This window comes from Zalophus californianus, chromosome 1 (genome assembly GCF_009762305.2).
Source record: "Zalophus californianus isolate mZalCal1 chromosome 1, mZalCal1.pri.v2, whole genome shotgun sequence".
Taxonomy (NCBI): Eukaryota; Metazoa; Chordata; class Mammalia; order Carnivora; family Otariidae; genus Zalophus; species Zalophus californianus.
Genome location: NC_045595.1, coordinates 76498510 through 76512073, shown reverse-complemented (window position 1 = coordinate 76512073; position 13564 = coordinate 76498510). Strand labels below are relative to the sequence as shown.

The 13564-nt window shown below is 47.4% G+C and overlaps 1 protein-coding gene across 12 annotated transcripts in view; it reads left to right on the top strand.

Annotated features, from left to right (window-relative positions):
• Positions 1-13564, top strand: part of LRRC3B (leucine rich repeat containing 3B) — a 151549-nt gene that overhangs the window by 59802 nt on the left and 78183 nt on the right. For 2 of the 12 annotated variants that reach the window (XM_027582144.1, XM_027582141.2), the window contains exon 1: positions 2107-2804. The exons of 2 other annotated variants lie outside the window; for them this stretch is intronic. In XM_027582144.1, coding sequence (XP_027437945.1) covers positions 2134-2804 — 671 coding nt within the window. In that variant the 5' untranslated portion in view covers positions 2107-2133. Of the gene's footprint in view, positions 1-2106; positions 2805-3389; positions 3463-3623; positions 3642-4785; positions 4886-12401; positions 12512-13564 lie in introns of those variants that run through there. 8 more of the 12 variants (XM_027582143.1, XM_027582142.2, XM_027582133.2 and 5 more) reach the window with 6 other exon arrangements.

Genomic DNA, 13564 nt, shown 5'->3' with positions numbered 1-13564 from the left:
TCACTCATTCACTTACAACCAGGGTTTAATGTCTGACCAATATTCCACTTATAGACTTACAAAATATTTCACCATTCCTATCTTGTTAGACATTTCAATTTGGTTTTGTTTATTTTCAGTTTTTCACTAGAATAAGCAACACTGCAATGAATATCCTTGTAGATAAATCTTACTGTACATCCTTATTTATTCCTAATGATGAATTTCTAGGAGTAGAGTCTTAGGGAACATGGCATGCAAAAATTTTATGCTTTCAAGAGTAACATCATATTTCCCTTCAGAAAAATTATACCAAATTGCCATCCATATGTACCTGTGTCTGGGTCCTAAAACTTCACTTAAAAAAACAAAATTAATAAGCAAAACTTAAACCAAAAAAAAAAAAAACCCACAACCTTTCCAATCACAGTATCATCTTAGAAACATAGCAGTCATTTTCTCTAATCTCCTACACATTATGGACCCTTTTCATAGAGCATCCCTGATCTAGGGTATCCATCCTACAATGGTTAGGAAGTGGGCACAGAAAGTAAAGAACAATTTTATTTTTATTTATTTTTATTTTTTATCTATTTATTCGACAGAGAGACAGGGATAGCGGGAGAGGGAACACAAGCAGGGGGAGTGGCAGAGGGAGAAGCAGGCTTCCCGCCCAGCAGGGAGCTGGATGTGGGGCTCCATCCCAGGCCCCAGGGATCAAGACCTGAGGCGAAGGCAGACGCTTTATGACTGAGCCTCCCAGGTTCCCCTAAAGAACTATTTTAAATATCCCTAAACACAGCACGTTTTTCACCTCTCAGCAATGAAATACTGTTCAAACTATTCTAAAATGCATCCACAAAGAAAGCCTCATTGGAAATGAGGAAACTTTGACAAGCTTTCAACATACTTGACACAGGTCATGAAACGATCAAAGAGGTTTTGGTCATTCTCCACCTGGAGTGGGTTTGCTCTAGGTGTTGGCAGCTGAGTATGTATCTCTTGCTCTATGCAGTTGTCCAACAGCTTGGTTTCCCTTGCTTCTGGAAATTCAACAGAGTGGGCTTGTCAGTGGGAGAAGAAAATTGTCTAGAAACACAAATGAATTACATAGTTTTAGGTTTCTAGGTCAATGGAACTGTGAGTAGAACTATATGTGTCCTCCCCTGCCCCAAACTCTTAAAAATTTCATCACCCAGGTTCCTTTAATTCTGGAGATACTGGGATTTAGCCGTGTTTAAAAGAGAAAATGACCTTCAACTGGTTAAGCTTTCCCTGAGTACTCATTAGCTACAAAACAAGGCTGGATGTTGCAGCATAATCCTAAAAAAGGAGAAAAAAAGGCAGTAATACAGGTGAGTAAAGCAATAGAAATCTATAAAAAAATCTATAAGTATGTGAATTCTGCAAGTGATTGGCAAGTATGATAGTGACAGCAAAGAGAAGGGGAGAAGTAATTCTGCCTAAAGTAAAGGCTTAGGGCTGTAGAAAAGGGCTGTCAAAGAAGGTGGTATTTGTAGAGGCTGGAAGACCGGTTCATCTGGCCCAAATTGCTTGTTTGTTTATTCATTTATTTATTTAGGTGCAGATCTGATGAATCATTTAAATCATGACATATGAACTACTAAAAGCAGTAATTTACTTTAATCTTAACAAACACGCACACACACACACACTTCCTTAGGATCTATATACACTATACACACTCCATTTTGGCTGTACATTCAGTCATCCCTGCAATGGGAAGGCAAATTCAATTCTCCTAACACCTTCTGCTTTGGGAAACGGGACTGGTTGGGGGTGGGGATCAGGGGCCACGACTCAGCCCCAAAACTTTGGGCTTCAGGAACTGCAGAGAATCATTCTGATTTTCAATCATAGAGCCTTGCAGGGGGAATATCTCACTTTTTTCATCTTACCCAGAACAGCCTAGTACAGTACTTGGCACCCAGTAGGCAATCATTTGTCAAATAGATTTTAAGCATTCGCCTTTTCCCCATGAAAGGACAATCAACCCATCACCACCACGTTATGCTTCTTCTGCCAGTTTTATTCAGCTCTGATCTCAGTAGTTAGAAAAACAGGAGAAAGAATGGGGCCATAGCTTCCTGAGAGTGGAGCTATGCACGGGGGGGTGGGGGAAGGGTGCGACGAATGAAGGCAAGGGAGTCGGAGGGAGCCAATACTCCCACCTCAGCTCCTCTCCTCCAGCAGCAAACGCTCAGCCCCCGCCCTCCCTCTCCATTCCGGACCCTCCTCCCGGATGGCAACAGGGCAGCACCAGCGAGGCGGCGGCAGGGCTCCGACTGTCACGTTCATTCCCCGCCGCTTTTCCAGTCCCCTGCCTCCTCGCCCCTCCTCCCTCCTCCCCTGCCCGGGTTTGGAGGCGATTCCCCTTTAGTGACTGAGACGATAGCATCAGGGCGAGCGGCGCTTCGCCTCCCTCGCGTCTTTGTCTCCTCCTCCTGCGAGGCTCCGGGGCCGGGCGCAGGGTCTGCAGCACCAGCCGCAGAAGCGGGAGCCCAGCGGTGCTCTGCACGGCAGCCCGGGGCCGCGCCCTCGCTCGGCAGAGGCGCCGGAGGACGCCAGCGAGCCACGCACTGCCCGCGTCCCGCGCTCCAGCCGCCGCGCACTACCGCCGCCGCCGCGACCCAGAACGAGCCCTCCCCGCCGGCCCGGTTCGGGGTGGGCAGCCCGGCTAGCAGCGGGGTGGGAAGAGCGGCCGCTGCAGTTCTGGCGGCGCACACCCCCAGGCTTACGCATCCAACGCCTCCTCCCTGCGCCACGAGGATGGAGCAGCCACCCCGGCCCGGGACTGGCGCAAGGTAAGGTGCAAGCCGCCTGTTGCTTTTTTCGCAAAGCGCGGTGTCGTCCCTCTGCCCGGGTGCCTAGGCCGTCCCTTCCATAACAGTAGAGGGGAACTGTCACCCCAGGTCATAGCCATGTCCAAACCTCCGGTCCCCTCGGCGCCGATCCTGTTAGAGACCCCTTCCTAGCGAAGGGGAGTCGACCCTCAGTTCGCGTGCAGCCGGCTGCCGTGCAATAGTCTGCAAACTTTTGTGCCCCCCTCCCTGCGCGGTGCTCACCCCGTGCCGTGCAAGTTGCACGTCTAGTTCTCTCGTGCGCCCTTCCCCCAGTCCTCCCCCACTACCACCCCCTGACGTTTGCATCTGCCCATTTCTCTCTCGGTGTTCTTGCTAGTCGACTTTTCACTCCCTGCAGCTCCCGCTAGAGAGGCGAGGGTTTGGGACCCAGCAGTGCTCATCGTGCCTGTGGGGGTTGGATAGGAGCAGAGATAATGAAATAGGAGGGGTGGGACGTGCGGGGGGAGGGGGAAGGCTGCGGCTACCCTTGGGGCTCTCTCTAGCACGGCGGGAGCCGGTCCATCCTTACGAATGCCACCCCCAACTCGGTAATAAAACCCTTGGAGTGGCTTGCGGCTGTGCGCCGCGGGAACGGCTAGTGAAGAACCGGGGGGGTGAAGTAAGTCGTTTGGGGAGGGAAATGTTGCTGGAGGGGTGGGGGAGGAAACCGAGGGTCGGGGGTAGATCTAGTTGAAAGGGTACCAAAGGGCTCTGCTTTTAAAGTGGGCAAGGGGCCAGTCCCGAGCGGTCACCTGACGTGGAGGATAAAGGATTTGAGTCCGGAGTGCTCTGGCCCGGGTGTGTAAATATAGATGGGGGAGGGGCTGGGCACCTGGGGAGGCGCAGAGAGGCAGAATGGAGCCCTGGAATGCCAGAGCCCGAGGGGGACTTGGGAAGGCAGGCTTCTGGGTGCCTGGGATGGGGCGATCTTCGCTTCCAGGAGAAACAGACCTCCCGGCGAGATTCTGAATGCGTTGGCATCTTAGGCGGTGACTGAGTGATCGGATCATGGACCAGGGATGCCTTTCCTTGCTCTAAGAGGTCCGCTCCTTTCTCCGGCACCCACTTATACACCCTTCCACCTCCACAGCCGGGGCCGTAGACCCACGCCCATCTTTCCTGCCCGGCGCTCGGAGTCAAAGAGGTCTGCACAGCCGCAGGGTGGGAAGGGGACTCCTGGCCCCCAGGGGAGGCTTGTGTGCGGAGTAGGGGGGAGTCCCCAGCGCCTAGCGAGTAGACAGGGGTTCGAACAGGTTGGAGGAGAGAGCAGGGGCGGAGGCTGCAGTGGGAGCCACCTTCCCCCCCGCCCCTCCGCAAATTGCACCTGGGCGGAGCGAAGGAGTGGGGGAGCCCCACGCTGCTCCCGCAGGCTCCAGAGCGCAGAGCTGGAGGGCGTGCGGGGCAGGCGAGGGGGTGTGAGCATCAGGTAAGGGGAGACTTGGCTTCCAGGCCCGGGGACCCCGGGCACAGGTGGGTCTGTCCACGTTTGGGCCCCTAGGTAGAGCTTTCTGTTTGCTCCATACGCTTTGGTGGATGCGGGAAGGCAAGGCTCTTTCCTCCTTTGCACCCCAGCAATCTGGAATGGAAGACCATCTGCGGGAGGGGACCTAGACTGCTGTTGCAAAGAACGGGCAGCCCTCCCAGGCTCCGTTTGTCCAGCTGGGGAACACACTGGGCTACCAAAGGCCTGGAAGCTCCTCTTTTCACCCTTCTCTCTCTGAGGAGGTGCACGCCCCTCTCCAAGCAGCACCTTTGGCTGAGAGTCCGATTCCCGGTTCCTACTGGCCAGTAGAAGAATTTGGAGGTTGCGTGGGTTCTGGAGCTGTTTAAAACCCTCTGGCCCTGCCTGCTCAGGCCTCCCACGTGCAGGCTTTTAGGGGCACAGCCATCTCTGCGGTTGCCCTGCATAAGTCTGCTGCTCTCCTGTAACCAGCGGGGAGAGAGCAGAGCTCAGCGCATTCCCCTTTTCTGGGCCCCACGCCTTGGCCAGACCCTTCTGGAAGAGACGTCGACTCGTCAGGGCTCCGCCGAGGAATCCTGAGGTCGGTCACTCCCATCCTGGGGCACCCCTGGAGCAGCGAGCTCCCAGTCTCCCCGCGGCAAGCTTCAGAGCCCCAAGGAGCGGGAACGGGGATTCCCTCAGCGCAGACTCCCGGTGCAGCTCCTGAGCACAAAGGCCACACCACACCCTCACAGGCCAGGCATCGTGGGGGGGGCGAGGGGGGATAGAGCATTGGCTTCTTCCGAAAGACCTGGATACCTGAGGTAGGATCCCAGAATTAAGTCTGTCACCCCGGGAGAGTTAGCTTCCGACACCTCAGGGCTCATTTCTTTCCGGGTGCTTATTACCTGGGTTTGTGCTCAGACCACTTCCCTTTTGCCTGTAGAAACAGGTTGGAACATGTCCTTCCTGTAACTCTTGAGGGAAGACTTCAAATCCACACCAAAGTGTCCCTCCTCGCCCCCTCCACCATTGCTGAGCTATCCTGGGAGACAGGATGATGATGATGATGATGATGATGATGATGATGATGGTATCAGCGCTAGTATTTACTGAGCTCTTACTCTGTGCCAGGCGCTATTCTTGATATTTTGCATGAACCGTTTTAGTTTTACGCTTCACAACCCTGAACGATAAAGTTATTTTTCCCGGTTTTATGGGTGAGAAAACTAAGCCATGGAGAAATTAAGTTATTTGCTCCTTGTCATCCAGCCAATAAGCGGTGAAGGTAGTTAGTTCTTGTGGGTAGAGAACACTGGGTGTGCCCCAAGCTCTCAGCCCCATTTGGTACTAAAGACATTTTGTCCACAAGGAAGTATGGGTGAGGGCTCCAGCCCTTTACTCCAGACCCCAGGGGCATGCTATATAAGTTCCAGTTCTTGCCTATGGCACTGGGGAGACTGATGGTGCATATCGCCCCTCTTGGAGTCTGTTGGGGTGCATTTTGGCAGGATGAGATCCTGGTACTGGAAGTAAATTTAGGGAATTAGCCGCTGGCAATGGACTTCTTTTCTGGACCTTTTTAAATATGAGGAGAATTGGCAAGGGAGGAATTCAAAGGTGCACAGAGATTCTATAGTCACAAACTGTAGAAATTGTTTTTTTCTTTTTCTTTTTCTTTTTCTTTTTTTTTTTTTTTTTGCAAATGAGTCCCTGTCTAGTGATTGAATCCCAGAATATTAGAGCTAAAGGGACCTCAGATAGCACTGCTCCCAATCCAGAGGTAGGGAGGAGATTTGGTGATGTGTTCAAGGCTAGCTATTCAGTGTGTTCCTAGCATAACTAGTACTAGAAGCACTGTCTTCTGATTCTTGGTCAAAATAAACTATGTTGTTGCATGAACAGATTACATCCACTGCCATTGCTTTTCAGCTTCTTAAAATTGATTAGGAAAAAACTTGTTTATTAAGAGAAGTTCACTTTTCTATTTTTCATAAATGCCTCAATCAGCATAACCAGGAAAAGTAACTATCATATAACGGATAAACCATCACAAATGTGGCTCATTTGTAAAAATATTGCAACCCAAGACTTAATACACCTTCAGATCAACAGAATCTAACTAACCATGCAAACCTTTAGATGACTCTAAATAAAATTAAATGGATTTTCAATCATTTTAGCAGTCTTTTTGTCAAGTTGAATAGTTCTGTCTGGCCTCACACCCAAGTATTTGGGAAAATAAGAGAAATCCTCTTGAATACAACGAAATGATTTGGTATTATTTCTTCTGGTTTTCTGACCCTTGGTCAAGCCTCAGGCTGATGCAAAACAGAAATCTGAGGCAAAACAATATCTTTCTAGTGGATATACTTGGGGGTCAGAAAGGGGAAAAATAGTTCTTCGCCACCTTCTCACCCACTGAGCCCCTATAACAAAGGGACCTTCTCCAGCAGTTTAGGGATTCCATATACCCCTAGGCATTCTTGTAGGGCAGAATTCGGGTTTCTAAGACTATCCCCTGTCTTTTCTTTGTAGCTATAGTATCAGGATGTCCTGCCCCTGGAGACAAATCAAGAAAAAGTCAGCAGGAATAAACAGAGAGAGGGATTGGGAAAAGCCTGTTTCTCAGAATCACATGAGGGGTAAGAATTACAGGCAGACAGATGGTGGAAACTTGGTGCCTTTCATGTCCGCTGGAATAGGATTTCCAACCCTGACGCTGGGGCAAGCCGGGACAGAAGCCCTCAGACAGTGAATTGGGGTGGAGGAGGAAAAGGTGGTCGGGGGTCGGGGGACAGTGCTGTCAAGAACCTGGGGTGGGGGTCTATGGAGGCTTGGCTGATAAAGGGCTTTGGGGTGACAGGAATGGCCACGGAGGGCCTGCACTAAGAGATGCTCTTCTTCCCCCTTCCCCGCCTACCCACCACCTCAGTTTGCCATCTATGTTGGATTGGCTGACCTAAATCCCAGAGTCCCTGTTTATCTCAAGGGAAGCATTCACTTTCTAGAGAATTTATTAGAAATGAATATTGTCAGGGCGCCTGGGTGGCTCAGTCAGTTAAACGGCTGCCTTTGGCTCAGGTCGTGATCCCGGGGTCCTGGGGTCGAGTCCCACATCAGGCTCCCTGCTCTGCGGGGAGCCTGCTTCTCCCTCTCCCTCTGCCTGCTACTCTGTCTACTTGTGCTCTCTATCTCTCTGTCAAAAAAAAAAAAGAAATGAATATTGATTGTCTTATGTGAGTCAGAAAAAATATGCATAGTTACACTAATCTTCAGGGAGAACCATGAAAAAATCAAATTATCCCAGAAGAGTAGCCTTCTGAAGGTGGGATGCTGGTTCAGTTAGATTATAGAAATATGAGAGGAAAAAAAACGTAACATTGAAATCAGGTATGACAAAATTCAAAAGAAATGGTCTCTGTTTTAGGAAGCACAGGAAGAAGAATCCTTTTTGATCTGGGCAGACATCCTGGTTCCCAACTCATATCTTTTCAGGGATAGTAGGAGACTTAGCTGGAGCCTCATTCTGTTTCTTATGATGGGCATGGTAGTCATGCTCTCTACCTAGTTTACTGTGGCTCCTATGTGGTGGAGTGTTAAAGGGCCCACACAGCACTTCTGCTGGGACAATTCCTTTTGCGTGTATTTATCTTAAATCATATAAACTGATAGCAATTTGTTGGCAGAATAACAATTATGCGTTAAACAACATGTTCTGGGGGAAAGGTTATGAAAAAACGAAGCCCTTTTATTTGGAACACAATGAATAAATTTATTGATGCAATACATAGCAAGAATCAAAGTTCTCAGTTTGGGTTAGATATTTGAAAATTAAAAAAAATAATCAAGGACCAGAGCATCTGAACTTGACCTACTTTTAGTAACAAGAGAAGCCACATAATAAGTTTCTGTGGAGTTTGAAGAAGACGTTGGCAGGGGGGGAAAAAAAGGATCACTAAGTAGAACCTGAGAAGCTTTAACCTCATGGATTTTTTAAATAAATATCTAATATCTTAATTTATATTTAAGTTTGAATATTCCATATTATCAATAAATTTAATATTTTATCTGCAGATTGTGACTTCGATGAGCTTTATTCTACAAGTGGTTGGGAACCATGAGGGAAGCTCTTATATCTGACATACTAGTATATAACTATACATGCTTCATAAAAAGCTAGTGAATTAATACATTGCAAGATGACGTAGAAATGTCCATTGTATGTGAGAATGAAGTCTGCAATCTTAAGAGCTAACAGGCTTGGAACATACGATTTTCTCAAAAGGGATGAGTTTATCATAAGAGTGGTATAATTTATTTAAAATAAACAAATGAACAAATATTAAAAAAGAACCACCCTGATAAAAATAGATTTTTTTTCTTCAAGAGGCTCAAAGAAAATTGTAGTTTCAATTGATCCTAAGTTCTCTGAGCTGCTTTTTATGTTAGCAACTGTCCAATGTAAGTGTCACTATACTCTCAGAGAGGTTTTTTTTTTTTTAAGATTTGTGCCTTTTCTTAGAAATAAAATAGAAACAAAATAAAAAAATAAAATATTGTGAGCCATGCTCAAACACAGATAAATAGTTGACAAAACTAAGGTATGTTTTCAAATGCAGATTAGGTTCTTTGTTTCTCTCTCTCTTTTCTTTATTTCTTTCCTCCTTTCTATTTTAAGCCATTGATATAATTTTCAGTCTACATGTGAGTATTCAATACCTTGCCGGGAGAGTTGGCTATTTCAGGACAAATATTTCCCCTGGTGAGGGCAGGGAGGAGGTACAGTGCACTTTTATGTTTGTCCAAAGCTAAAGCACAAAGGTCATGAAGTCACTCTGGCTTTTCCTCTAGTCTAACCTCATCATTTCTGATTTAGAAAATTGATGCTGGTCTAGGCCTGCTTACAGAGGGCTCACCCTGTCAGCAGTGACTAAGCAGTATACTTTCCTTTTGCTACTCTGGGAATTTATGCACTCAGAAGACTCCTGGTCCAGTCTGCTGACCTTCTCTAGGTATCTGGTCATCAGGGATTATTAAGCAGGAATGTCTTCCATCCTCCTATAAATTATATTTAAGCGTGGGTTGGCAAAGGTAGGGTACTCTTCTACCGTGGAATGTTTTGTTGTACTTTGTCCAGGTGGTCAGTCTGTTTTTTGGTTGCTTCTTAGAAACACGTCCTGTAGACAAAATTCATTCCCTTCCCTAATGCAGGGTATAGTGTAGATTCTTGGTGCCCAAAGCATCTACTGCAAAACCCAAGAAGGAGGGATGACTGATAGCCAGTCAGGTTAGGAGGGCCGAGAGAGAGGTAACCGAGATGCAGCAGAGGGTAGGCGGAGGAGAGAAGGGGTAAGGGAGGAAGGCCAAGAAGGAAAGCAGACCACCTGAAGGAAGAGGACCCAGCCATTAGTGCAGAAAGACGAAATGAGGTTTTGATAGTAAGCCAAACCTGAAGGATAAGATTAAAAGGCCTAGAATCAGGGGCTAAAGAAAGTGAATGGGAGTGATAAAGAGCTAAAGAAGTGTACAAGGAACAATAATGTACCCAAATAATTCCTCAAGGTCTAGGTCAACACAAAGACAGGCAGGCTAGCTGCTCAGCCAGAGGGCATGGTCTCATACATTCCCCTGTCCCTCGTTAATGTGGCTCCTCAGTCACCAGGCCAAGGGCTCTTCATCTCATTGATGCCTTGCGGCCCTTTGGCAGTGTGCCAATCTTAGGGACCCCAGAATGATATGTTTAAATTCTTAAAATGCAATGCACACGATTATAACACTACACTACACACACACACACACCACTGTGACCTGCTGATGTATGTGTAACAACAAGATCTATTGGTGGGTTGGATGGCAACGATCTCTCCTAAGTAGGATCAGCAGCAATGCTGATTTGAAATAACTGCAACACCTGTGTTCTGATATGAAAATATCTGATTTATATCAGTGGCAAAATCGCTGGTTCTGCTACTACATGTCAGATTTGTAGCCAGCATTCATAATGGAATGAAATACTAAATGGTAGTTCAATGTTAGTAAACAAAGTTGTCCCTTTTTTCCCATTCAAGTTTGTGGATCACTTGAATTCTATTGACAGATGCCCTAGACGTCTGTGACCCCAGGAACCCCAAACCCATATGCTTTAGTATCCTCAACTAACACTGTAGGTGTGCATTGGAACAGGCGTGGGCAAGTTGTAACAGGGTCCTCCTAGCTGCTTTTATCTCTCTGGGATCTCTCTCTCTCTCTCTCTCTGGACCAATTTTCACTTTTCTGGCCACAGGAACTGATTTTACCCACCCTATTCCTAGGGATCATGGTTATAGATACTGGTGGGCATTGGCAAATAAAGAATACCTTTAACAGAAAGAGAGTCATAGGTCAGGGGCACAAGCAAGCTGCGGGATGCCTTTGTAAGAACTAGAAAATGGGCTTTCTTGGAGCAGCAGCAGAGTCTGGCTCCTGGCTAGATGAATATCGGCCTGTATTTCAGTTCCCGATGGCCACCTTGGCTCCATGCCCTGTATGTAGCCTTGGCTAGTTTCACCTGAAGTGAAGTTGAATTATCAGACTGCATTTCATATCAGCTGAAAGTTTTAAGCTCCCCCCCTCCAACGATTTTTTCCCTCAAAACAGAGCTGCCGCAATGGTTTTGAAAGGTTCACTTCCTTTCCCTGCCCACTTCCTGGTTATCAGGAAATGGCCTCAGTGCAGGCAGGTGGATGGAGACCCACAGGAAAATGTCCAAATCTGGAGAATTCTTAAGCTGGATAATAAGGCTGTGAGTGATAGAGAAGGGAATGTGGTCAGAGAGTGTTTTCTAAACAGATCGCTCATATTGTCGCTCGTTGTGAGAAGATGACAGGATGTCCCTGATCTTGGAGATCACCATGTTCCCACCGGTTCTGTTTGGTGAAGTAGAACCTGCTCAGTAGAAAAAGCTCTCCTAAGAAAACCTTTGACTTTGCAGGGGGAGGCAACATTTCAGAAAACCTCCTCTTTATATGCAGGTGGAGTATTTGGGAACCAGGCAACCTCATTCTACTTCTAGCTTTGACCTTAACCAGCTTGATATCTTTGGGCTGGTTAAGTTGACTGCCCTCTGCCCTACTTCCCCAGTAAACTGGAGGCTTTCTAGAGCCCCTACCAGCTCTGTGGTCTATAATGTCAAGGGCACATCTGGCATTGTTTTATTTATACTCCCTATGATGGCTTTGCTGTTCAGCTGGTTCAAGCTCACTTTCTTTGCTTAGGCCTCCCAGCCCTGACATGCCACAGGACCAGTAGTGATAGGTAGACACTACACGCTACAGTACTGAGTGTCTGTTGACCCCGGAGCCCAGGAGCCCAGAATAAGGGGATGGTGGTGGTTGTCAGGGGTAGTGGTAGAAGGAAGTATAGCTGGTGGGTAAAGAAAAGGCAGAATCATTGATAAGGTTCCTTGCAGCCATAACTGTCCCTCAGGAAAGTTGTAGGGAAGATGAAGGAGGGGTTCCTGGAGTTTTGACTGTGTGTCCATCTTCATAACCATGTGATGTGTCACTTCCTGCTAAAAACTGGCAAATTATTCCTTGTTGCGGCCAGGAAATTACATCCTTAGTATGGCTTAATAGCTCCTTCCTCACCTGGTCCTACCTGTCTCATCTTCGGTCACTTTCCTGGGCACGTCCTGTACCCTGGTGTGTTCCGGCCAAGGAGTTCGTACTGGGGAGTACTGCCAACTGGTCACCTTTCCTCTTTCCAACTCTGCATTCAGTGATGTCATGTTGGTAGCTCAAAATCCCCTCTGGTAGGATTATTGACACCACAGAAACTCACAGATACTACAAAGCAGGGCTCTTTATTCCCAGAGAATCTGCTGTTAAAATTTACCAGTGCACACACTGCCCCTGCCCCCACCAACAGCCTTACAGTTCCTGCCACAGAGCGTGCCAGTCCCTCTTCCTGACAATTCACCTGCCTTCCCTCTCTCTTTCCTCTCTTTCTCCCTCCTTCCCTCTCTCTTTCCTTTCTTCTGTTTCTTCCTTCCATCTTTTCATCCACCCATCTATCCAGAGGTAGCCAGACTCTGTTCTAATTCCCCTTCTGCAACTTAACAGCAAGCTGAGTGACTCCCAAGAAAATGTCTCAACCTTTCATAGGCCTCCATTTTCTCCACGTGAAATGTCGTGAGGCTGAAATGAGTTCCTATGTATAAGGTGCTCGGAACAGTGTCTGGCACATGGTAAGTACTACTTACTTCTTTGTTTTTAGTATTGATCAAAACCTTGTTAATTCCCTGCTATGTGCCCAATACTGAATATGCACATATGAAAACAGGTTTAATAAAATAACACAAGAAAGTATTTAAGAACCCTGAACAAAGGCCAGTTAGTTCTTCCAGGGATACCAAGAACTGACTTCACGGAGCCAGGGGCCTTTGAATTGAATTCTGAAAGATTGCTCACATACCCCCACCAAACTGACAATACAGACAGATGCATCCCAGGGGAAGGAAGTCACATGAGCACAGTCATGGAAGTGGGAACAGCATGACCTGCTAGGGTCTCATGTAGCTGAGCATGAGCCCATGGAGGGAGAGGGAGTCTTTTTTTTTTTTTTAAAGATTTTATTCATTTATTTGACAGAGAGAGAGACAGTGAGAGAGGGAACAAAGCAGGGAGAGTGGGAGAGGGAGAAGCAGGCTTCCTGCCGAGCAGGGAGCCGGATGTGGGGCTCGATCCCAGGACCCTGGGATCAAGACCTGAGCCGAAGGCTCACATCCTCAGGCCAGTCTCCTCTTAGCTCTGCTCTTCCTTTGCCTGCGTGAGGACAGATCTGAGCTTTGGTTTTTCCAAAAAAGTCAGAAATCCAGATTTTTATGGGAAAACTCCTGAAGCTTAATGATTGAACTAATTCAATTAAAAACAGAACAGAACAAAACACAGAACACATCCGCAGGCTGTATTCAGCCTCCTGCAGAAGAATGGAGTTCTAGCTCCCAAGCTTGTGCGATGATGAATGGAGTTCTAGTTCCCAAGCTTGTGTGATGATGATAAAATCTGCACTTGGAATTTCTGATTTTGAATAGAATTCTGCCATTAACTGTGTGACCGAAGGTGAGAGTCCCTTTGACTCTCTGAGCCCCGGGTTTCTACCAAATGGCTATCATGTTTCTCATCCCACGTAACTTGCTGTAAGGATCCTTTTGGACTATGGAGATAAAAGCCCTTGCAAAGAACCAGACATGCGTTAGAATTATTCCCAGGCCCTGTGTGTTATGTGCACAGCCCCAAGC